The 25,877-nt window shown below is 42.6% G+C and overlaps 1 protein-coding gene across 22 annotated transcripts in view; it reads left to right on the top strand.

Annotated features, from left to right (window-relative positions):
• Nucleotides 1-5,930: 5,930 nt before the first annotated feature.
• Nucleotides 5,931-25,877, top strand: part of UBR5 (ubiquitin protein ligase E3 component n-recognin 5) — a 104,340-nt gene continuing 84,393 nt past the window's right edge. For 11 of the 22 annotated variants that reach the window (XM_036436665.2, XM_036436669.2, XM_036436677.2 and 8 more), the window contains exon 1: nucleotides 5,932-6,094. In XM_036436665.2, coding sequence (XP_036292558.1) covers nucleotides 6,033-6,094 — 62 coding nt within the window. In that variant the 5' untranslated portion in view covers nucleotides 5,932-6,032. Of the gene's footprint in view, nucleotides 6,095-25,877 lie in introns of all 22 variants that reach the window. The other 11 variants (XR_004987692.2, XR_004987693.2, XM_036436683.2 and 8 more) reach the window with 2 other exon arrangements.

Here is a 25,877-nt window from a genome sequence, read left to right on the forward strand (position 1 = left end):
GGGGGGGGGGGGGGAAGCTTGCCGTCAGGGAGCGAACAAGCCACTATCAGTCCTCAACTAGCAAGGGATGAAGCTGATGGATAAATACCTGCTGTGCCCTACCCTTAACCCTCGGTGGGATAATGCTGAGTTGTGTGCCACACAGTCCCTCAGTGGTCCCAGCCGGATTGGTTTCCAGTTGCCCACAGTGGTAAAACAGTCATCCGCTCATCTTGTTTTTTCCCCATTTCGTGTCTCATTTCTTCATTCCTGTGGAATGCTCTCTGCAATCACTTCCTAAATAAACTATGTAGCTAAATCCTTGTCTTAAGGTCTGTTTTTTTTGAAACCAAATCTAAGACATGGCTTCTTTCAGAGGTAAACTCTCCAGGGCTCAACAGAGTAAGAGGGGTTCATTGGCGCTCCCCACTGCGGTGGGGGGACCCTGGACACCAATCCCTGCTGTTTTAGCCCAGAGTGTTTGTCAGAGCTGTCAGCCTCTTGGCTTCTCACTCTGTCTTGCTGGAATTGGCATTACTCCCAGAGGAAAAAGGGGCTGCAAACACAAAACTCACTTCTCCGGGTCTTATTCATCCCTCGGATCCTTGCGTGGTAATTCATCATTACTTCGTTAACTCTCTTGTACCATGAAGCAGGTCTACAGAAATATTTGGCTAACTTGTCCAGTTGTCTTCAAAGGGAGAAAAAGGTCCCAATTATCAGGGGGAAAGCCCCTCCTCCTTTTCTAGGCTTGGATTGCATCTTGACTTTTCCAAAAGCTTCTGCTTGAACCCTGCTTACCTCCATTCCCTATTAGCATTCCTTCCTCCTTCTTCCAAGCCATGGGCTTGCACAACTCTGCACCTTCATTCTGACTTTTCCTGGTTCAACGTCTAAAACTCTCCTTAACGTGCTATTCTGAGTCAAAAATGTTGCTACGTCAAGGTGGTGGTCAGTCAAAGGCCAAGTGGGCAGTATGAATGGGCTGCCCGGAATGAGGAGGCCAGCCTCGACCAGGTCAGAAAGTCTCAGTGCTAGGAAAGTAGGAGGGGATACATCCAGTTGGAAGCAGGGCAGAACACAGAGAAAAGATAAAGGTAGCTTTGGAAGAAAGACTCATGAGTAAGGTGACCAGACGTCCCGCTTTTGGCGGGACAGTCCCGATTTCTAACAATTTGTCCCATATCCCGCGGCGTTTTAAAAAAGTTCCGATTTTTGGAAAGAATGCACGACAAGCTAGGAACGGTGGGAGAATGGGGAGGGAATACACAGTTTTTGGCGGCCATGTGGCTATTATTTAGGATATCGGTTTTATATTATTTTTGTTAATTTTATAGTGTTAAACTTTAATAATAACAAATAATTGGTGAGAACTGATTATCGAGAACTGCTTATCAAAGTTCGCAACGATGAAAACATTTTGTAACTGTCTCTCAGACGATACACATCATACTGCGGCTAGTAAGCTAGTTAAACAAGTGATGTCATTACAAATCAGCTATTCAGATAATTTAGGTAAGTATTTATTTATTTCATAAGTACATAAATTTTCTTGAATTTAGCAGTCAGTACTTGTATTATTTATATTTTATAGTGACGGCAAAATGTCTAGTGCCGGCCTTGAAAGTGACACTTACGACTTAGTTACAATTAAGTGTTGAGACTTTGAAAGCCATTTTATGTGTAAAATATAATTTAACAAATTCTTGTGAAAAATTTCATGACCTTTTAAACAATGACAGCAGTCTACTAAAAAAAAAAAAAATTCACTCAAATGAGAAATACGCCAAAGAATAAAACAATACTATACATAATTTTTTATTTATTATATTTATAAATTGTACTTATGTTGAAATTTAAAAAAATATATTACAATACTATTTTTTCGTTCTATGAAAATTTTTGTTGCTCCATATAGACCAAATTTTTAATCAAGAATTAAATGGTGTCCCACTTTACCAATGTTGAAATCTGGTCACCTTACTCATGAGGCAAAGTCCAGGTATGGAGTAGGGTTTGTAAAGAGGCAAATCTAAAATGACTAGAGACCGGTTTGGCTCAATGGATAGAGCGTCGGCTTGGGGACTGAAGGGTCCCAGGTTCGATTCCGGTCAAGGGCATGTACCTTGGTTGAGGGCATATCCCCAGTAGGGGGTGTGCAAGAGGCAGTTGATCGATGACTCTCTCTCATTGATGTTTCTAACTCTCTCTCTCCCTTCCTCTCTGTACAAAATCAATAAAATATATTTAAAAAAATAAATAAATAAAATGAGCCGAGACCGGTTTGGCTCAATGGATAGAGCATCGGCTTGGGGACTGAAGGGTCCTGGGTTCGATTCCGGTCAGGGGCATGTACCTTGGTTGCGGGCATATCCCCAGTGGGGGGTGTGCAAGAGGCAGCTGATCGATGACTCTCTCTCATCGATGTTTCTAACTCTCTATCTCTCTCCTTCCTCTCTGTACAAAATCAATAAAATATCAATATATTTAAAAAAAAATAAAAAATAAATAAATAAAATGAAATGACTAGGGTTAGGCCAGATATTCCATTTGCCCAGAATCTTCTTGAAAGCGCAGCTTAAGTGACTTTTCTTAATTTTCTTGACTAGAATCACTCCCTTCTTTAACTCCATAGCATTCTTTTTTTTTTTTTTTAATATATTTTATTGATTTTTTACAGAGAGGAAGAGAGAAGGATAGAGAGTTAGAAACATCGATGAGAGAGAATCATCAATCAGCTGCCTCTTGCACACCCCCTACTGGAGATGTGCCCGCAACCAAGGTACATGCCCTTGACGGGAATCGAACCTGGGACCTTTCAGTCCGCAGGCCAACGCTCTATCCACTGAGCCAAACCGGTTTCGGCTCCATAGCATTCTTATTACATTTATCATATCACATTTTTTCCCTATTGGCTTTGAATATTCTGTTCTTTCTAAATTATCTGCGTGTGGTACAGTAGAAAGAGCAATGAATCCAAGTTAGTCGACTTGGGTTTCAGCCTCAGTTTCAATAGTTACCTAAGGTGTTTGAACCTCAGCGTATAAAGGGGATAATGACATATTCCCCATAGTGGGATCTGAGTATTAAAAGACATCTTATATAATCCTATGTAATAAAAGCTTAGTATGCTAAGTGTCCAGTCATCCGGTTGGCTGTTCAACCAATCAAAGCGTAATATGCTAATGATATGCTAAGGCTGCTCAACTGCTCGCTATGATGTGCATTGACCACCAGGGGGCAGATGCTCCAACCAGTAGGTCAACTTGCTGCTGGGGTCTGACCTATTGGGACTGAGCAAGATAAACCAGACACGCCCTGGAGCCGTCCCACGGTCTCTCCTGGGCTGGCCAGCCTCCTACATCCCTCCCCGGCCTCAATTATGCACTGGTGGGGTCCCTTCGCCTGGCCTGCACCTTCTGCAATCTGGGACCCCTCGGGGGTTGTCGGAGAGCTGGTTTCAGCCCCATAGCAGAATGATTGGTCGCTATGACATGCACTGACCACCAGGGGGCAAATGCTCAATGCAGGACATCACCCGAGGGCTTCTGATTACAAGAGGGCACAGGCTGGGCTGAGGGGTCCCCCGCTCCCCAAGTGTATGAATTTTGAACACCAGGCCTTTAGTCTTATATAACAAAACCCTAATATGCAAATCGACTGAACAGTGGATGAACAAACTAAGGACCCCCTGGGGATGTCCAGCCGGCAGTCGGACTTCCCCCGAGGGGCCCCAGGCTGTGAGAGGGCACAGGCCGGGCTGAGGGATCCCCTCACCCCAGTGCATGAATGTTGTGCACCGGGCCTCTAGCTAAGGGTAAAATGTGGCCCATAGTGAGCCCTTGGCAAATAAAAGTTTCCATTTGCAGAACCTACTAAGCGTCATGAAGTGCCTTACGTGCTTGACATAAGTTATATACTTAGACCTCACCACCATTTATGTAGATCTATTCCTTAGAATGCTTTACCAATGAGAAAAAAGACGCTTTGATAGGTTAAATAATGTAATTGATGTCACATACCTAACTAACAGCAACGGGACACACATCTAAGTCTGTCTGGGTCTAAAACTAGCTGTGTCCATCGGTCCACCCTGCTTCCCCATGGCTCACAGGGACATCTAATAAATAACTGGTCTTAAATCTTTTACTCAACACTAATCTGTGCTAATTTTGGAGCTGGTGACCTACAAAAAAAGTGTCCCATTATCTATCCTGAATTACAAATAAACTTTCATGTATTTTGCTCAAAAAGTGTGTGATGCATTACCAGTGAAAAAGTGTTATTTAACATTAGGAACTTTTCACCGGATCCCCTGATTTTAAGGAACATCCCCGGACTGGAAAAGCGGCTTGGCTTCAGGTGTTCACTTTTGCTTTGAAATAGATACTTGATTTAAAAAAAAAAAATTTAAGGAGTCACAGAAGCCTTTGAAGGGAAGCTATGAACTGGCTCCCTAGAAAAAAAGCCTCTAGGTCCATTCAAGAATTTGTGTGAAGTTGAAGAATGCCTTTGTGGGATAGATCATCTTTCATTTGAAAGCCCTAAGAAAATCATGAACTATTTACAACGAAGTTAGTGGAAATTTCCATTTCTTGTTTCCTTTGTGTGGCCACAGGATGGTGATGGTGGTGGGGATGGTGGTGGAGGAGTAACTGGGGAAACTAAGGCGGTAAAAGAAGTTGGCTCTAAGATGCTACCCTAGGACCTTGTGGAAAGGTTCTTACATAACTTCCCATCGCCAATGAAAGAAAGGCTGTGCACTAACTGACCCTTCACTGATTTTACACTTCCACTTTATTTTTTTTAAATATATATTTTTATTGAGAGGAAGGGAGAGGGACAGAGAGCCAGAAACATCGATGAGAGAGAAACACTGATCAGCTGCCTCCTGCACTTCCCCCACTGGGGACCTGCCCACACCCAAGGCACATGCCCCGGACCGGAATCGAACCCGGGACCTCCCGGTCCGCAGGGCGGCGCTCCATCCACTGAGCCAAGCCGGTTTCAGCTACACTTCCACTTTACATATAACAGCAGGGGGAGGACAAGAAACAACGCTCCCCTCCCCCCCTCCCAACACACCCCGAGGGCTTGCAAAATAAAGAGGGCTGTCCTCCGGAAATCCAGGAGGATGCGGGAGCCCCTCTTCCTGCCACCTCCCCGGACACCCTCGCACCCCGGCCGGCCTGGCTCCCCCGCGCGCGCGGGCGGGCGGGCGGGCGCGCCCCTCCGCCGCTCACTCCCGAACACGTGCTCCGGGGACACTCACCCGGGCGGGCCCACCCCCCACGGAGGGGGCGGGGCGCAGGGCTCGGGGCCGAACGGACCAATCGGCGCGCGCCTTACAGCGCCGTGGCGCGACGTCGTTGAGCCGCCCAATCGCAAGGGCCTCAGCGCCCGTTTCCCGGAGCCCCGCCCCTCGCAGCCGGACCCCCCCCCCCCCCGCCCGCCGGTCTCCTCCCTCCTCCTCCTCCTCCCCCCGTTCGCCCCTCCCCCGCCGCCCGGGAGCCGAGCCTGCGAGGCGGAGAAACTGGGGCAGAAGTGAAGATGGCGGCGGCGGTGCTGGCGGCGGCGGCTTCTCCTCGCCAGTGACGCGCGGTGCGGGCTCATCCCTGCCCTCCTTCCCCACCAACCCGGGCCCGGACCCCGTCCGCCGGCCGCCGGGGCCACACCGCCCCCTGCAGCCCGCCCCTCCGCCCCCGTCACCCTCCCCAAGCCGCCCCGCTGCCGCCGGCCTCGCAGCAGCCCTGCGCGCTTTGGCCGGGGAGCGGGCGGCGCGAGTAGACCTCCCTCCCTCCCGCCCGCCCCGCCGGACCGACCGACCGACCGGCCGCCGGGCCGCGGCCCCACACACACACACACACACACGCCCGGCAGCCAGCGAGCGGCGGCCCCCGCGCATCTGCTTCCGTCCATTAGGGGCCTGGGCGGCGGCGGCCGCGGGTTTTGGGGAGGGAAGTGGGTTCGGGGCGGGGGGAGAGAGCGGGCGGGGGCCGCCCTCGGGAGGAGGAGGAGGAGGAGGAGGAGGAGGACGAGAAGGAAGCACCACCATGACGTCCATCCATTTCGTGGTTCACCCGCTGCCGGGCACCGAGGACCAGCTCAATGACAGGTAATGGGGCCGGCGGACGGGGACGGGGGGAGGGGCGGCTCCCGCCCGGCCCGGCCCGGCCCGGCCCGGCCCGGCGCGGCGCTGCCCTCCCCCGCGGGGCCACGCCGGGGCCGGCGGCGGGCGGACGGACGCCGGTGTTTACCCGCCGCCGGCCGGTTGGCGGGGGGCGGGCGGGCGGGCGGGCGGGCGGGGGGCGCTTAGGGGTGGGGGTGGGGTGGGGTACGGGGTGGTGGGGGTGTCCTCACGGCCCCCTGGCCGGCTAGGCCCTTTCCGGGGCGAACTTGGGGTCCGGGGGCAGCGCGGGGTCGACGGGAAAGCGCACCGTCCGCCCCCCCCCCCACAACCCCCGCCGAGGAGCCGCGTTGAACTCGGCGGAGACGGGGAGGGTCGGGCTCCGGGGCCGGGGGAACCGGGGGGCTGTGATTACCGCCGGGCCCAGGCCCGAGGAATCCATATTAGTCAAAGTTGAATTGAGACAGACAATGCGGATGGGGGATGGTGGAGGTGGAGAGAGAGGGAAGAGGGGCGGCGGGCGGGCGGGGGGCCCGGGAGGGGTGTCCCCGGGTTTTTGGGGGGGGGGGTCCGGACATGCCCGGGGACCCGGGGGTTGGGGGTTGGGGGGAGGGAGCCCTGATTCCCGGCGGATCCCCGCGGTGGGAGCGGGAGGAAGCGCCATGACTGTTGTTATTATTACATTGGAGCCCCCGCGGGGAGGCTCGGCCCGCCCGCCGGGTGGGGAGGGGTTCAGGGGGCGGGGGGTGGGGAAGGGGATCGGATTCCCTTTGCTCTCCGGCTCCCTTCCCTGTGTGTGTGGGGCGAGCTTTTTTTTTTTTTTTTTTTTTTTTTTTTTTTTTTAATCCTAATGGTAGTGTTTTCCTGAGTTGTCATTTGACAGCTGAAAAGCGAGCGTTCCAGTAGAAGAAGGAAAAAAAAAAAAAAAACCCGCTCCTAGACGTTTGCAGCTTTCCTTAGCACGCTGTCCACGTCTGGGATGGGATGGGCTCGCTGTGGGCGGAGGAGGGACGGTGGTGATTTTTTTTTTTTTTTTTTTTTTTTTGTCTTTCATAAGAAGGCTGTCTTGACAGCGGGTTCCTCTCCTTTTCCTCCTCCGCCGGTCCCTGCCGGCGTCGGGGGTTGAATGGCAGGGCCGCATGCTCCCGGGGAACGGAGATAAAGCAGGAAAAGTTCCTTTGCTGATGGAGCACAGAGACTCCGAGGCGGCGGAGGGAGGCCTCCATTAGAGCGAGTCTCCGGATGGAGCACTCGGATCTGAGGGTGGGCTGAGTGTTTACGGGATCACAAAGGGGGGCATCTGAAGCCGCCTGCTCCCCTATGCCTTCGCTGCCTTCCTCCCTCCCTCTCTCTTTCTCATTTGAATGTAGGAGGCAGTCTGGGCCCAAGTTGTGAAGTTCGGTAGGATTTTTGCTAAGGGGACGGGTGACCTAAGTTGTGTGACACCCTATTTGTCATGCGCTTCCCGGGAAAGGGGTTGGGGGTGGGGAGAGGCCTAGCTTGCTGCTAAGATGCTGGCCTTGGTCTCCAAGGATCTAACCGCGGGGGGGGGGGGGGGGCAGCCTTTCCATCCTAAAGCTGGCTTGGATTTCACTCATCTTGGCTGTAGTCATAGCTTAATACGTTTGAGGAACTTTTGGGATACTTCCCTAAAATACTGAAAGAAGTTTTTAGTCGTTTAAGATTTTATTACAGGATCCTTAATCTGGTTTTATCTCATTAGCGTTAGAGATCTTTGGAAAGGCTTTTAACTTAATATTTTTATTTTGGTAAAATTTCGAATCTGGTTAGTAGTGAGGATAGAACCAAATTGGTAGTGTTTGGAGTATAACGTCTTGTAACAAAATTCCACCATGGTGGAGAGAAGTAGGGTGTGTTTTCACTATTAGTCTTATTTTACTACATACCAAGAGTCCTGACTAGTTTACCCAAGGACCACACATGCCAGAACCTATTTTGCAGTAGTATTTGGGCAATTTGATTCATTTTTGAGCATTCCTTTTGCTTCAGCTGGTCTGAGAAATTGACCAGGAATGTATCTCTTTTTAAACTGCCTTTTTTTTTTTTTCCCCTTCCCCATTCCTAGTACAAACAAGTAATCTATTTTGGTTTTGATTCCTGTAGTGTCAGTATGCAATATTTAGATCATCTTTAGTTTTCATTTATGAAATAAGATAAGTGGATTTGATTCAGATCGTAAAATCTGTGCATCAAGGATGCAGGTATTTGAAAAATAGGCAAGTGCTGTAGGTTATAATTTTAGGGACCTACATTTGTATGGAATAACAGTAACAATGTCTGGTCTGTTGAGATTTGTGAAAGCAGCATTGAGACAGCCTTGCACAAGTTTTGCAGTAATTGACTTGTAGAGTTTTTCTCTGTGTCTCCCCTTCAAAAGGAAGGAGCCAATCAACCTATTGCTGCATTGCTAGGGAAAAGTCTGTGTCCAAAGATACTGGTTTTCTGGAATCAACATCTGGAACAAGAAGCCTAGGATATTTACATTTTCAGATAAAAGCTTTATCAAAGTTTAGCAAGTTTTGATAACAGAAAAGAATGTGCTACTATAGCTTTATTTTTATATGAGAAACGTGCCTGTGAGAGTCACAAATGAAATGATAAATGTTAGTTTTGGGTTAAAAGGGGTATAAACAAGCAGACTTTATTCTTTATCCAAAAAGTAAGATTGGGTAGGCAGTGAGGTGTACTGCAAATAAATTGCTCAGTTGAAGAAAATTTAGGGGACTCAAAACATCTATTTTCCCCAAATAAGGTTGTGTGTTTTTTTTTTACCCACATCCTTTTAAAAATCAAATATTTTGTTCAATATAATCGTGTGATGTCTCAAACATGTAAGATGCACTCAGCATTAAAAAAGGTTAAATACTGATTTTTTTTGTTTATTTTTGTGTATTAAAGTCTGGCCCTGGGGACCAGATAATGAATGCAGTTGATAAATATAGATGGAGATGGAGGAATTTAAAGATCTTAGCTTGTTGGTTGGTTGTAGCTTCCTGGAGTGATTACAAGGTCCCTGGTGCCGAGTGGCTGGCCTTCTGCAAATATTCATTGTGCTCAATTGAAACCTTCCTGTGCTCAAATACTTTTGTGACCTTTCAGTTTTCTTTCTAGGGAATTTCTGCTTAAAATACTGTCTCAGAGAAATAGGAAAAGCATACCAAGAACATGTGTCTGCCTGTCCAGGTTGAGGGAGAGCTGGAAAATGCCTGCTCACTGAGACCTGGACAGTGCCCAGGAAGTATGCAGACCAGGCTTTTCACTAATGAGTCGAAAAAACAGGCCTAGAGATTGACCGAGTTTATCCTGGTACACAGTGACCTAGAGGCTGAGGAGGTCCACATGATGGCTCTTCTGCCTTTTTCCCAAGTCCAGGGCTCTTTCCTCTGTCCCACACGCTCTGTGTTCTGGGATATTTCCGCTTCCTGAGGCATCCCAGCCTTAGAGCAGTCACTTGCCTTAGAGTTTTGGTTTCCTCTTCCCTCCTACCTACCTCATGGCTCCAAACTGACTTTTGCCTTTTGCTAGGGTGCTAACCCTCAAGCCTTTCCTAGAACTAGATTAGGAGAGGGGAGGGAGGCCTTTTAAAGTTGATGTGGGTATGGCTTGGCTTGTCCCTGTCCCGAATGCAGGTTGTTAACAGTACAAGCCGGTTCTCATTGTTTCTTCTGTATGTGGACTTTTCCTGTGAGCTTTGCTTTTTGGCATTATCATGTGTTATGCAGTCATAAACAGTCTTGATTGAGATTTTCATATCAAAAAGGCTTTTCTCTAAGGAGCTTCCCCCTGTAGGTGCTGTAAGACTAACTACAAGGTACGTTGAGATTTGGAATTCCTAAATCTGGATATGTTTTAGCCATGCTGTTCATTCGCTGTATTGTGATAGGCATTTAACCTCACTCCTTGTCTCTACTTCCCACCCTCCACACACCTGCCTCAGGGTCAGTGAGGAGCACTTTAGATCGTGGGAGAACACAAATATTATAATGCAGATTCTGCAGAAAATGTAATGCGATGGCTAGTTGTAACTGCTTTTAAGTGTAATGTGGTTCCCAAAAATGTCCCTAGAATATTCTTAGCACTGGGTACAGAATCCAGACTCTTAACCTTAGATCAATAGTTTTAAACTGGGTGTGATTTTAAATGCATATAGTTGTAAAACTAAATGGAAATAATCTTTATGACGGAAAACCCAAGTGATATAGGTTAGTCTCAAATGTGACTATTTAAATAGAAATGAATTAAAATGAAATAATATTAAAAAGTCAGTTCCTCAGTACCACCGGCCAGCTTTCAAGTTTTCTGTAGCCACACGGAGCTGGTGGTCACCATGCTGGACAGGGCAGATACAGAACAGTGCCCTTCTCACTGAGAGTCTGTTAGAGAGCAGTGGCCACAGGTCCAAAGTGCCCCCCCACCCCCCTTTTTTTTCACAGGGCGTGACATTTAGTAACCGCTCCTTATTTTTATTTGGAACTGTTGGGTTTTAAAGACTCAGGCATACCCTTGCCTTCTCAGTAGGAGCCAGAAAATATGCCAGGGATTTCATAGAGCTGAATGAAGGCTGTGGAGGTAGTTGAAAGCAACCTAAAATTTCAGTGAGCTACACCAAAAAGCACAACTGTTAGTCTGTGTGAGATGGAGCATCAACCACGGCACCAGTGGGAAATCTCCCTGTTTGGTTATTGAGATCGTTACTACAAATAATATAGAACAACTGTGCTGGGAAAATACAGGGGAGCGTCACTAACATGATTAAATGAAGTTGATTAAGAAAAGTAAGGTTAAAGAAAGGGTATGAAATAGCCAAACAAAATGCTGAAGAGCAAAGCAAAGAAGGGCAGATCAATATTATAAATGAAGAAATCAGTGATTATATTGCAGGTTTAGTAGTAAGAAGGCACCTGTGAAGGAAATGGCACGGTACACATGAATACAACTGGGAATAGTGGGATGAACTTGAGAAAGGTCAGGATTTTTCCTTAACTATTAACCCTTTGCACTCCGCTGTCCCCTCTCAGGGGACATTGGAATTCTAGCATATCACTCGGATGTCTCCTCTCAGGGGACATTGCAGTTTATTAGTGATTACGGGGAATTGAGTTATTTCAACGCACGTTTCCACCGTTAGCGTCGAGTAGCTGGTAACCAATGTCCAGAATGGTTCGGAGTGCAAAGGGTTAAGTTATTTACAAAATAGTCTCTAAAGGAAAGGAATTATTGGAAGTTATCAAATTATACTTCAGTAGAATTGATAGGGTTATTGAAAGCAATTTTAAAGTTTTCCTCTGAAAATTATTTTTAAGCTTTTTATTAATGGAAATTTTAAACATACAAAAGGTGAAATAGTATAACTGTACACTCATGTACATTACCCAATCACAACAGTTACCTATTTAGGGCCAGTCTGGTTTCCAGCGTCTTCCACATTTATTCCTTTCCATTGGGTAATTGAATCAGTATACTTTCAAGATGAGTTTTAGAGATGAAGACTTAAACAAAAAACAAAAAAAACAACACCTTAATATAAAAATTCAATCTGCCTAGATTTTCCTATTGTCATATACACTTATTTTTGATCAACAATTTTGATAATTTTACCTCATAAAACTAGGATCTAGCATGTTGCAACATTTAAAAAATATATATTTTATTGATTTTTTACAGAGAGGAAGGGAGAGGGAGAGTTAGAAACATCGATGAGAGAGAAACATTGATCAGCTACCTCCTGCACACCTCCGATTGAGGATGTGCCATGTTACAACATTGGACATTTTTTTAAAAGTATATTTTATTGATTTTTTACAGAGAGGAAAGGAACATTGAGAGTTAGAAACATTGATGAGAGAAACATCGACCAGCTGCCTCTTGCACCCCCCCGCCCCCCGGATGTGCCCGCAACCAATGTACATGCTCTTGACCGGAATCAAACCTGGGACCTTTCAATCCCCAGACCTAAGCTCTATCCACTGAGCCAAACTAGTTTTGGCAACATTTGACATTCTTAAGAGAAAGTTTGTTTAGATTGTAGACTTAGTAGGAGGGTCAGCATCACATTGGAAATCTTAAGGTTCCCTTCAGTTTGATGCTGTCACTTAACCTCCAGTGTGGTGGTGTTTTATCAGCAGTCACTTGTAATGAGTGTGTAATGATAAGATGGGATTCTTGAAATTAAATTTCTATGGAACACATTGAGGAATAGGATTGCTATGTGAAAAATTTACTACATCCTTCTAAGTTAATATATAGAGGTGAGACTATTGTTAATTTGGACTTGGCTATTAGAAATAATTCCTAACGAGGCCATATTTCATACTACCTTCGCACACCCACCAGCCAATCTGGAGTGAGTATGCAAATTAACCCAACAAAGATGTCAAGTTAATTTGCATATGAGGCAGGGAGCAGCAGGGGGGTGGGTGGGACAATGCCGGCAGCCAGGGAGAGGAAGGCCCATTCTTGCATGAATCTGTGTGCATTGGGCTTCTAGTTTTTAATAAAGCATTAGAAATCTGTTCTTTCTTATGTTTTCATGTCTTAAGACAGAATTTCTTACCTACGTAGCAAAATTTGCTTAATTTTGGATGGTATGATTAATCGTAATAAAATGTTTTCAACTTTCTCTGTTCTTGTTTTGTAAATCAGCTTTATTGATGTATAATTTACACACACTAGAATCCACCTATTTGAAGTGTCCAGTTTGATAAATTTTTACATGTATACAAAATTTGTATACACACCCCAGCAATTAAGCTATAGCACCCCCCAGCCTGCGTGGTTCAGTGGTTGAGTGTCTACTCATGAACTAGGAGATCAGGGTTCAATTCCTGGTCAGTGCACATGTCTGGATTTGGTGCTCCATACCCAGTAGGGGGCATGTAGGAGGCAGCCTGTTAATGATTCTCATTATTGATGTTTTTGTCTCTCTCTCTTTCTGAAATCAATAAAAAACATATATTTTTAAAAAATAGAACATTTCATCACACCAAAATATTTGTGTGTGTGACAGCCTGCTTGATATGTGAAAAGTAGAGGATGACGGGTTTTATAAGCCTTAAGAAAAAGCCATTTTTGAGACTAGGAAGTGTAATTTGATGAGAAAGCCAAACAGACAATATGGTAGGGCAATTTTCATGTCTAAATGATGAAAATAGGGTTTTATATAAAAGTCTGGGGGGATAGGATATTGGGCTTGTGCAGTTCATCTGTTTTCTTACGTTGAAGGAGTGGCTCTGTTTTCTGTCCCAAAGTAATTTGAACTAGCCTAGTTATGGCTGTGTCATCATCTGCGTATATGGAAACCCTACTTTGTCTTTAAAGGAACCACCAACCAAGTGGTTTTTCTTAAGTTGCATGCAAATCTTGTTTAAACATTCATTCTTAGTATGCTGAGAGTTCTAGTGGTGTTTAAGCTGGTCTTCTCCTAGAAACCCTTTGATGTTTTGCTGAAGTGATTGCAGGTGGTGTGATTGTTCTCCACAGACAGACAGACAAATGAGGGAGAGGGACACTTCCATGCTGTGGACTGCGTGACGCTTTGTTTCTGTGGTGGTTCTTTGGGGAGGTATAGGATCTATTTTTTTTTTCTGAGTCTTTTTTTTAATTTCAAGAAAAACGATCTAAAGAATAATGTTACATGCAGTAAACAATATCTCAAAAATGATTTTAAAGATGATGTTACATGCAATAAACACCAATTATTCAAGAAAAATGATCTTACATGTAATAATATTACATGCGATAAGCATTAATATTTCAAGAATAAAAGGATTTTAAGTATAATAATATTACCAGAACTTTACTAACATAGTATGGTATCACAAAAGTTGTAGGAAATATTAAAAATCCAAATAATAGGATTACTTCTATTATATTTTAGAATATCTGCCCCCCACCCCTGACTCTATTTTTGTTCATCAGTTTATGTTGCTCATTATATTCCACAAATGAGTGAAATCATGTGATGTTTATCTTATTTCCCCACTGGCTTGTTTCGCTTAGCATGATGCTTTTAAAGTCTATTTTGTCGGATATGAGTATTGCTACTCCAGTTTTTTTTTTTCCTCATGGAAAAAAATTTTCCATCCCTTAACTTTCATCCTGTGTGTTTCTTTGTTTGGAGGTGGTCTCTCATAGACAGCATATAATTGGGTCATGTTTTTGTATCCATTCAGCTACCCTATTCCTTTTGATCGGAGCATTTAATCCATTTACGTTTAAGGCTATTATTGAGAGGTACGTACTTATTTATAGCCATTTTAATTCTGTTTGGCTAGGTTTCTCTTTTTGTTTCTTCTTCTCGGCAATCCCTTACAGCAATCCCTTAGCAATCCCTTTAGCATTTCTTTTAATGCTAGCTTGGTGGTGATGAACTCCTTTAGCCTTTGGTTTGTTTGGGAAACTCTCTATTTGACCGTCTATTTTGAATGATAGCCTTGCTGGATATAGTAATCTTGGTCTCAGATCCTTGCTTTCCATTACTTTGAGTACTTCATGCCATTCCCTTCCGGCCTGTAGCGTTTCTAATGAGGAATCAGGTGTCAGCCTTATGGAACTCCTTTGTAGGTAACAGTTTTCTTCTTTCTTTCTGCCTTTAAGATTCTCTCTTTGTAATTTTTGGCATTTTAATTATGATGTATAGGAACTACTTTTTCTTTACTTCATGCAGTTGCCAGCAGGGATGAGTACAAATTGCTGCCACCTGCTCCTCCTAATTCCGTTAGGTCTCTCACTGCTGAGGGGACGCAGACACAGGATGGGTAGGGTTAGGGGAGGTTTACAGCTCATGGCCTGCAAGTCAGAGATGACATGTGGACTGCTTTCTTTTGGCAGCTGCTCATCTTTCTGCCACTTCGGAGAACAGAGAGCTACTGCAAGATACACACAACATGGACATTCAGAGACAGAAATCCATCTGCAGTGAACAGCTAGCCTATAACATCCCAGAATTTTTTGGTTTCACAAAACTGTTGAGGGGCTGGGACTCCGGGCAGTTGGTCTTTTGCTTTTCTTCTCTAGGGTCTCTTGAGTCCTCAGAAGACTCTTTGGAAATGTAAAATGTCTTTTTAGTTGACAGGAAGATTTAATCTTTCTTTGGTAGATTTTAGGACATTCTTGAGGAGTGATAGATAGCATTTATTTTTGGATATATGTTTAAAACCCCTCTCCCCCCTTTTTTTAATGGAAAGTTTTTCTGGTAATAATGTTGAGGGTTTTAAAAGTAACATAACCTAACCAAATTGTAATGAGAACATTTATTGTGGTGGCTTTTCTGATTAAGAGGTTCTTTGATTTAAAATAGTGCTTTAAATAACCAAATACCAGATAGACTGACTACTTTATGCTGCTAAATAGACCACTGTATAGAAAGCTCTTACCATTTTCTTAGTTAAAAATTCAAATTGGTGACAGCAAATAGAGTTAAACTTGACAGTTCCTTGCAACTCTCAGCCATCCTTTCCCCCTCAGGTTATGGATTCTCCAGCTGTCGAGTGAGAATAGGGTATTTTTCTGCCCTTTGAGACTTTTTTGTTTCTACAGATGACATTTTAAAAATTTGAGTTAAGTTACACAAATATTATGTCATCCTCAGAACTGTAAGATCCTGGGATGATATTTTAAAACATATTTAAAAGAAAATAAATATTTTATTGACTTCAGAGAGGAAGGGAGAGAAACATCAGTGATGAGAATCATTGATTGCTGCCTCCTACACATCCCTACTGGGGATTGAGCCTGCAACCAGGGCATGTGCCTTTGGCTGGAATTGAACCCAGGACCCTTCAGTCCGCAGGCCAGTGCTCTATCCACTGAGCCAAACCAGCCAAGGCATGGGACAATAGCTTTTTAAAAACACATGTCAGTGCTCATAGGGTTACAGTTGAGGGGGTGAAGCTGATCCACCGACCAGTAGCAAACAGAAAGACTGGTGAAAGAGTTGGCCTGTGTAAATATTTGCTCTGTGTTGCCTGCACAGAGTTTGAGGGCAGTGTTAGATTAATTTTCCTTGGTCAGTAAATGTTTGTGTGCTTCTCAAACATTGTGCTAGGCCAGGGGTTCTGCTAGTCCAGGTTGCCGCACCAGCCCTGCCTGGAACTTTGGGTTGAGAAGCAGTTGGAATTTTTTCTGGCTTATTGGGAAAGTTTGGAGAAAGGCGAGGTGATAGATTAGTGGGCCTAGGGAGTGGCATCAGGTGGGTGTGCTGTGCTTTTTAAAAATTAAGCTTTTTACTTAAAAACAAGTATAAGCTCATAGGAAGTTATAAAAATAATGCAAAGAGGACTCCTACTCCCATAACCCAGCTTCCCCCAATGGTAACATCTTGATTGTGCCATTTTTCACATCCTTGTCAGAATGCTAGAGATGGAAAGGAACATTTTCCTTGTATGCATTTTTTAAAAAAATACATATTTTTATTGACTTCAGAGAGGAAAGGAGAGAGAGACAGGCAGAAACATCAGTGACGAGAGAATCATTGATTGGCTGCCTACTGCACGGGATCAAGCCTGCAACCCAGGCATGTGCCCTTGACCGGAATCAAACCCGGAACCCTTTAGCCCATAGGCCGATGCTCTATTCATTGAGTCAAACCAGCTAATGCTTAATACGCGTTTTTGAACATTATTTATTTATCTGCTAAGATAACATAGTTTAGAAGACAATTATTTAAAGAAAACTTGGTATTTTTAGACGATTTTAAATTGATGGAATATATAGTAGGCAAGGATTAAGTTTTTAGACAGTTCATCTTATATTTGATGCTGAATGGAATATATTGTAAATGGGAGAACAGTGGTTGGGGATTTGTTCTTTTTTTATGTGACACTACCTGGCCATGTGACCAGGAGTAAATGATATAAGTCATTTGAAAAGTGAGAGAATTGGGCCGTATCATTTAGGTTTTTCCCACTCCCAATTTCTATTCTCTTAGAATTGTGTTAAAGGATTTTTGTATTATGTATTCTTGGGGAAGAAAGAACTGATACTTAATTTTTGTTGATGAATGAAAAAAATGAACTAGGAAATTGGGAAAATAAATTTTACTCTTTTACTCAATTCAGTGAGTATTTTGCCAACTAAATTATATATATTGGAGTACTAAAATGATCTCTGCTTCATGGAGCCTTCAGTTTAATGGGGGGACAGACATACAAATAAAGGTTAAATAAGGGGTTAGATAAGGTCAGAAGGAAGAGGACCTGATAATTAAACGAGGTGCTTATGAAGGTCTTTGAAGACAAGGTTTCAGGGTGTGGGGACTGGTTCATTTCCTTCCCATTCTCTTGAGCCTAATGAATTTTTGTTTATGGGATTGAAGATACTGTCAGTAGCGAGGGGTTCGTCATCGCTGCCTGCATTTGACACTGATAATGAGTCCAGCAGTCCTGTGCTATGTGCGAATAGACAGTGGGTTTTTTGTTCTTTGCTCTTTATTTGCAAAAGATACTGTCTAGGGATAATAAGTCAAGATAATTGGCCCATCAGGGTATGAGAATGGTTGCTTGATTGGTATGCTTTGACTGTATTGGGAGTTGGCAAGGAGGGAGAAGGGATACCTGAAGAGTGACAGAAAGGTATCACTCGTGTGCAGGGTGGGACTGGGCTCCTGTGGCCACCTTGAGCACTGCCAGGAGAGCAGTGTAGTAGCAGAGACTTAAAAATGAGACCAAGTGTCCTAGCGCTTTCATGGTTATTATTTTTGTTTAAAATACTTAAATTCATCTAAGGTACTGCCAATAACTATTTCAAGATTATGGTTGTAGATATTCATGTAATAGAAAGGTTTTGTTGGGTTTAGAATTTCATACCAGAATTAAGACCTTTAGGTGAGATGAAATAGTCAAAAATACATTTTTAAAAATTTAGATGTATCTGCTTAATCTTAAATTTTGTAAAACATTTTTACCTATCTTCAGGTTTGTTTTATGGTATTGATATCCATGATCAAGTATTATAATTCTTACAGAATTTGGGAGTGTTACTGTATATCCAAAAGATTTTGTCCTACAGAAAGGTCCTGATGGGGGCAGAGCTCTGAGAGCTGGAAAGATACTGGATTTGGAGGTAGGCGGCTTGGTCTTCCTATTGACCAGTGGTGGGATCTTGGACAAGCCATTGCCTGCAGTGTCTTAGTGTACTCATTTGGAAGATGAGAGGTTGTATTTGATACTTGAAAGTTCATTTCAGCTTTGAGTCTGTGTGATTTGGGGCGTTTAGATATTGTTTGATGAGTTACAGTTGATGTATGTTGATCACCTTTGCATTTTTAAGATTTGATATTATTTCCTGCCTCAAACCTGCTTTTCTGTCCTTTTGTATTTGTTCTAAGGGGTTTTTAGAATTGCGGATATTCTAAACTTCACCTGTTTGTTTAACTGGAGGGGAACTCTTAAAAACCAGCCCAAATATTCTGTATTTTTCAAAAAATTTCAAGTGGCTAGGGCTGATGTATTAGTACAATTGTATTGTCTTTTAATTACACTTCATATAAATTTAATAGGGGAAGGTTCTAGGTGGCAAAAACTCCCTTGAAATAAAGTGGGACAAAGTAAAAGTACATTGACTGTGTCACCAGCTGCGGGTGGGAGGGTTTGCTCACCTTTGGTTTCTTTCCCAGGCTGTTCAGGAGGCCCCCCAGTGCTGCCAAGTGCTCAGTGGGCCTGTTTTCCAGGATACCCATTATCATTCTGTATGTTTAGCTGTGGTAATTGATATTACCTTTTGACTGGAGTAGTAGACTGCAGGTCTACTTGAGTTTGATTGCTGAGTAGGAAATAATATTTAAGATTTTCGACATTTTATACCAAGGAGGATTTTAGGATGTTTGTATTTATAGCTGCGGAAATTGAGGGCTGGAGTGCTCAAGATGATTAGTTAAGTGGTCAAGACTCTGCATCAATTCAGCTTTATTGCTTTTTTCCTTTTCTATTTGGAATGAGCAAAGGAAATTACTTGTGTTTCTGACACACATTCGTATATTATGTAAAAATAATTAAATATTAATATGGATACACTGTATATCTATATATATGCCATATTCTGCACCCCCCTCTTAGTGGTCAGCACACGTCATAGTGACTAGTTGTTCAGTTCCATCATTCAGTATATTTGCATATTAGCCTTTTATTAAATAGGATTGTCAGATAACATCTTATTACCAGCCGATTGACTTCAAAATATGTGGAAGTGATAGGCCAGGTTGTGCACTTGTTAAACTTGCAGGGATGTTTGGAGACCATTTTAATAAGAAACCAGTGACTTGTGAAGGGTTAGGCCTTGTCAGCTTTTGTTTCCTTACGCAGTCCCCTGACTGCAGGGATCAGGAAATGAGAACATTCTATCTGTTTGTTAATCTGGTTGACAGGAGAGTTGGCCTGTCAGTGTTAGGTTAGTTACAAAGGTATATAGAAGTATAAGGATTTTGTTTATATTTACATAAAGATTGGCGTTTATTTTGAGCAAAGATTTACTTCAGATTAATCTAAGATTAAGTAGATCTGTAGATAAGATACTTGAAATAAATGTTTAAGGAAGTCTACAGATTGTTGTTTGTTTGTTTGTTTGTTTGTTTTTTACTTTGGCTCAGTTAAAGGAATCTGGTAAGGAAGATATCAAAGATGAAGCATGAATGAGGCTTTATTCATATACCAGTGGAATTAACACCAAAGAAAATGTTGAAGGTTTTTTGTTTTTTTTTTAATCATTCTGTGTTTTTATTACTGTATTATAAACAACTCTAAACTTAATGTGAAACCACAGTCATTATTATTTCTGGGGATTGACAGTAATCAGCTAAGTGGTTCTAACTCCAGGTGTTTTCTGCAGTTGCAGTCTGATGGTAGCTTGCATCATCTAGAAGTCAAACGCTTCTCTCCCCCTGTGTGTGTGGTTTCTGCAGAAAGGCTTCCAGGTAGCCAGACTTAGTACGTGTCAGCTCACAGTTTCAAAGGCATGGATCCCAAGAAAGAGCATCAGGATGGAATGTCTTAATATGACTTAGTCTTAGAAGTCATGTAGAGTCACTCTGCCTCATTTTTTTCTCAAGTAAATCATAGGCCTATTCATGGACGGATAATTAGACTTCATCTCTTGATGGGAGGCCTGTCAAAGAATTTATAGATTTTTTTCTAAAACCATCACAACCATTAAAAAATATGATAAACTAATAGTAAAGTGTAATTATTCAGAAGGATATTTGGGAACCATTAAAGTATTAAAAAAGATTGGTATACATTTGAAAATAAAAACGAGACTTGGCATTTATGGCACTGGACACTATGCATTTATGGAAGTAGTAACTGTTAATAAACTTAATATTTCCAGGCAGAAGTACTGAACTTGGCAGTTACCAGTAAACAATTTAACATCCCAGAGACAATCCATATCCTAGGTCTGAGTCCCAGGAAATAAATGGAAATGTGCTTCTTTGACGTCACTGGTATTACAGAGGCAGGTGGTTGACTGGGTGCATTATTTAGGGCATGTGAAGCATTAGGTATGTTCTAAGACTTAAAGATTGGAATATGGGCTACTTCTTTACTATGAATGTGCAGATGCACGGTGTATTTTGCTATGAAACAATTTTCTTTGGACAAGAACTACACAGCTTCATCAGCCATATAATTAGTCAGCTTTAGGACTGATTTTTTTCTATGGTCTGAGACAAATATGCCATGAAGGTTTTGTTGCTGAGTCAATTTGTTTTAATCATCACTTGTATGCCTACAATATGCCAAGCTACTGGCTATAGTGGCATTCAAAATAAACTTTACAGCCAATTCCTAAAAGAAAGCTTCAAAATCTTTTGAGCAGGGTCATTGATGAAATAAACATGTAGCTTACCAGTATGATTAATATGAAAATAAGGTCTATTTGCAGGCAAAGTTTGTTGGAAGTAGGTTGTATTTCATAGGTTGTCTATGAAATATGTGGTTTTCTGGTATTATTTGTTGTCAAGTTTAAAGGGATATTAGTCATTTGTTATTTTTCTTACTGTTTTTTATTAAATGGAATATGTGAATGTGAAAAAGAAAGGCCCTATATTTATTTTGTGCATTCAGTACTTTTTGTTGTTTTGCCAGTTTCTAATAAAAGAGGCCTTATTATTGTCATCATAAAATGAAGATGTGGGATTGGACTGTGTCCAAGGTTCTTACCAGGTATAACACGCAAAGTGGGAAAGAGTGGGTAGAAGTTGTGGATGGTAAAGGTGGTAGGAGGTGCCAGTGAAGTGTCAATTGAAATTGAATCATATTTTGGACTTTATGAAACTTAGACTAAAAGTAGTGGTAGCAAATGGCACTGTTTATTATGTTATACTAGAGGCCCTACCATGCTCAGTTGAGTGTTGTAACTAGGGATATTACTCATTTCTGAAGCCAGTGCCTGTACCTATTTATTAAGCTCTTCCTGTAGACTCTTCATCCTGACATACAAGGGTGTCTGATGGTAGACTGGGGAACTGTAGACTCATAACGACACTGAATTGTTTGTCTTTCATGTGTTGTTGGGTGAGAAGGTTGTGAACAGTTGGTCTCTGATGTTGTATAATATTCTAGTATATTTAGGCAAACTATGCCGTACCTACAATGTGCAAAACGTGTGTACTATGTAGTTGGGAAAATAAAATTGAGTTGTAAAAAAATAGCAATATCAATGACAACAGTTCAAAGCAGTAATTGATTATTTGCAAAATTGAACAGAACTGATGAGTTCTGGATGAGCTCAAAAGAGGATGTGCCCTGTGGATTGTAGTACCTTAATTATATTTCCTGTAGATAATTGATATGTACCTTGGGTAGATAGAGGTAATTCTAAATATAATTTGTAGAAGTTGAGATAACCAGATCTTAATAGATGCTATGGCTTCACATTGTTTTTACAGTACATATGACCTAAGAAGTACAATTTTGTCCACTAACTTCAGTTAGGTCCACTAGACCAGCGTTTTTCAACCGCTGTTCCGCGGCACACTAGTGTGCCGCGAGATGTTGCCTGGTGTGCCGTAGGTGCAGACAAGACAAGAATTTTATAATTTTTCACTATTTTGTTTACTTAATATTTCATAATAAAGTAATTATAAAATACTTTCTTTGTGCTTATTTGATTCCTATTCAAGAGAATTACTTTATATATAGTCAATATAGGCACAGAGTTAAATTTTTTAACATTTTCTAATGGTGGTGTGCCTCGTGATTTTTTTCATGAAACAAGTGTGCCTTTGCCCAAAAAAGGTTGAAAAACACTGCACTAGACATACCACTAGACCTAACTGAAGGTAATGGACAAAACTAGAAGGTAAGTGTCTTAACTGCTCCTATTGCAAACTTCCAACAGTCTTCCTGTTAGGGGTTACCTAACCCCAGACATCAGAGGTACCCGGTGCCTTAAATTCCTAGAAATGGGTCTGCTCATTTTTGGTTCTTCTCCTGGGACCTTCATTTTTAGGGGCTTTAAAGGCTGGTCATTTAGGGGAGATCTTAGGGGCAGAGCAATAGAATATTCATCAGCTTCATGCTGATGTACCAAAGTGAGATTTATTCACTTAATTTGTCCTTGGGTATGGTTGGCAAATAGTACTTTACTAGATTTCTATTGTTTGTCTCCCTGAATAGAGGGATTTAAGCTATTTACCCTCTGGTTGGGGAGGAGAAGTGCAATCCATGGTTTAGGGAAGATAGGATTTCCTAGGTGGACACAAACAGCTGTTTAACTGTCTGTCTCAGTTTCCGTTTCTTTGTCCTGGAATTTTCCCAGCTTCTTACAGTTCTATAACAGAAGGATTGTTGGATCTGAGTCCCTTATATCTGCTGTCCTGTTAAGGGAAAAAATCATCTGCCTCTGTGAAGTGCACTGGTCTTTCCTTTTTTGACTTACACTGCTCTAGCACTGTCCATTGTTTAGATGACTTGTAAGAACAATGAAATGATTTAAATTTTAGAATTACCCTATTGGCATCCTGAAGTATTTTGGATAATTTTAAGTTTTTTATTGCAGAAGAGAGAGGGGTAGAATGAGAGAGAAAGAAGGAGGGAGGGAGGGAAAAGGGGAGGAAGAAAAAGAAAGAGAGGTTGATTGGTTGATCTCACATGCTTCCTGACTGGGGCCCTTATCAAACCTGCAACCTTAGTACATGCCCTTGACTGGGAATCGAACCTGAGACCCTTGGATGCATGGACCAACACTCTAACCACTGAGCACTCCTGCCAGGGCATGCCCTTTTTTCTGAGATGATGAATTTCAACACCAGTCAAGGCCTGCTTCCAAATTCTGACTCCTGAAGCCCTGGTCCTCATTGAATCTTCTAAACCAGTGGTCGGCAAACAGGCAGCTCATGAGCCTCGAGCTAGCCTCGGTTTGCTGCTCTGTTGATTAATGAGTTTGCCCACCACTGGGATAGGGGCTTAATCACAAGGAACAACAACAGCCTGTAATTACTGGAAAGGACAGTCTAGGTCAGGGGTCGGTAAACTCATTAGTCAACAGAGCCGCAGTTTGCTGACCACTGTTCTAAACCAAAGTGAGTTCTGCCTTCTTGTAGTAATTTTTGCCTTTAGCATGTATCTTGGCACCTGGTTTATTTGTTTTGTTTGTTTGTTTAGTAGGTAGTTGTTGGTCTCCCCCTTTTGCCAGTGTATTTTATTGTGCGGTTTATTTCCTGTAATATTCAGCACCTACCATTCAGGAAGTATTTGTTGATTGAATTGGACCTTTGGCAGGTGTGCTATTATGGCAGGACTAGTCGCCTGAAGAGGTTTTGTCTCATGCTCTCCCTTGTACCTTTTCATTGAGTAATTACAGGTAAATCACCTACCCTTGCAAATGGGAAATAGGGAGACTATTGTAGCAAGGACTTCCGGAGTAAATGAAAAAACAAAAACAAAACAACAACCTTTTGAATTTATTTTTTTGTTGGAATTTTATATTTTCTGATTTTTCTTGCTGCTTTCCCCCCTTATATTAGGTCCCTAGACCATGTATTGCATTTCTGTTCTTTTACTATTGAAATTCTCAGCTACAGTGTTTTCTAACAAAACTGGAGCCCCCTCTAGCTTCCAGGATGAACCTGGCTCTGGTACCCAGTCCCTCACTGGGGAACACTTGTAGCCTCGTTTCCCTTTTGTGGAGATGTTTATCTTGTAATTGATCCTATCTTTGTCTCTCTGTTTCCTCTTCTTTTTACACTTGTCTTTTAGAGCTGTGCACTTAGACCAGGAGAGATCTTTCCCAGAGTGAACTCAATGGTACATCTCTCTCCAACCATTCTTCCGCCCCTGGTATGCCACCTGCACATAATATTCACAAAATCTGTTAATTGATAAGTATCTTACACATTTTGTCCCTTCTGTTTGATCTAGTTTTACTCATTTTCTTTTTTTTTCAGTCAGAAAAGAAACTGGAGGGACTAGGACCATTCAAACCTATGGGAGGGCTTTTTCACTGGCTACCCACGTCAAGCTTGGTGGGGTGCTCAGTGTTATAAGAAAAAAGGAATAGAAATTTAATCTGGTTCAAAGCAACTGTACAGCCCTAGTGTGAATTGACAGGATTTATTAAGTGTTCTTATTGTAGGCTGCCTTAATTTTAGGTTTGTTAACTGGTGTTTTTTGTTGTTAATCCTCCCCTGAGGATATTTTTCCCATTGATTTTTTTATTTTATTTTAAGAGAGTGGAATGGAGGGAGGGAGACAGAGAGAGAGAGGGTGAGAGAGACACATCGATCGGTTGCCTGTTGCATTTGTCTCCACCAGGAATTGAAACTGAGACCTTAGGTGCAGAGCGACACTCTAATCTTTGAGCCACACCGGCCACGTGGTTTGTTAACTGTCTTGCCATGTAAACAATAAAGCATTATACAGATGCCACTTGCTTTTTTTGTGTGTGGGAAACGAGGGCTAGCTACTCTGCATGTTGTAGCTATGATGATAGTGACTGAATTTTGCAGGCATTTCCATTTAGCCTAGTGATGATGACTAGGACATTTCTGAGATGGTGGTGGTGACTAAGGACACCAGGCTAGAAATGAGGGTTTGGATCTACCTTGATCACCACTCTGCCATCTCCCTCTTTCAGGAAGTTGAAGTAAATTAAGAAGAGAGGAGGTAGCAGATTAACAATAAACTTGTTAGTGCCCAGTGTTGCAAGATTAAAAACAAGAATCTGACTAGTGATTTTCAGGCATTAAAATAACAGGGAAACCAATAGTTTGGGGTTGATAATTAGGGACTGGCACATAGGGAGGCAGAGCTTCATAATCTTTCCCAGGGTTGGCTCTCTATTATATTCTCACAATACTTAAAAGCATTAAAGTTTGCCTGGGCCCCTCCCTCATTCTCTCCCTTCCTTCCTTCCTCTCTTCCTTCCCATGTCCGCCCTCCCTTCCACTCTCTAAAAAAATCGATGGAAAAAATATCCTCGGGTGAAGATTTAAAATAAAGCATTAAGGTTTTTTTGTTTGTTGTTTGTTTTAAGTGGTTGGAGACAGAGAGATGGGGACTCTTCATCAGAATTGTCAGTCTGTAAATTGGAACCTGTTTCTTGAGTCAAGGGGAGAATTGGAAGCATTAATGGTGGATCCCTGGGGCCAAAATCCAGAGCCAGACCTTTGCTTTGGTAGCTGTGTTGCCAGAGAGGGGAAATTTGTGTTCATTTGTGCCCTTAGTGATAAAACCAGAGGAACCTGGTAGAGCTCTTAAATTTGACTCTGGTGACGTAGTTTTGATGACATTTGCTTGACCTCTTTGGTTTAGATCTC

This window comes from Pipistrellus kuhlii, unplaced genomic scaffold (assembly GCF_014108245.1).
Source record: "Pipistrellus kuhlii isolate mPipKuh1 unplaced genomic scaffold, mPipKuh1.p scaffold_m20_p_14, whole genome shotgun sequence".
NCBI lineage: Eukaryota > Metazoa > Chordata > Mammalia > Chiroptera > Vespertilionidae > Pipistrellus > Pipistrellus kuhlii.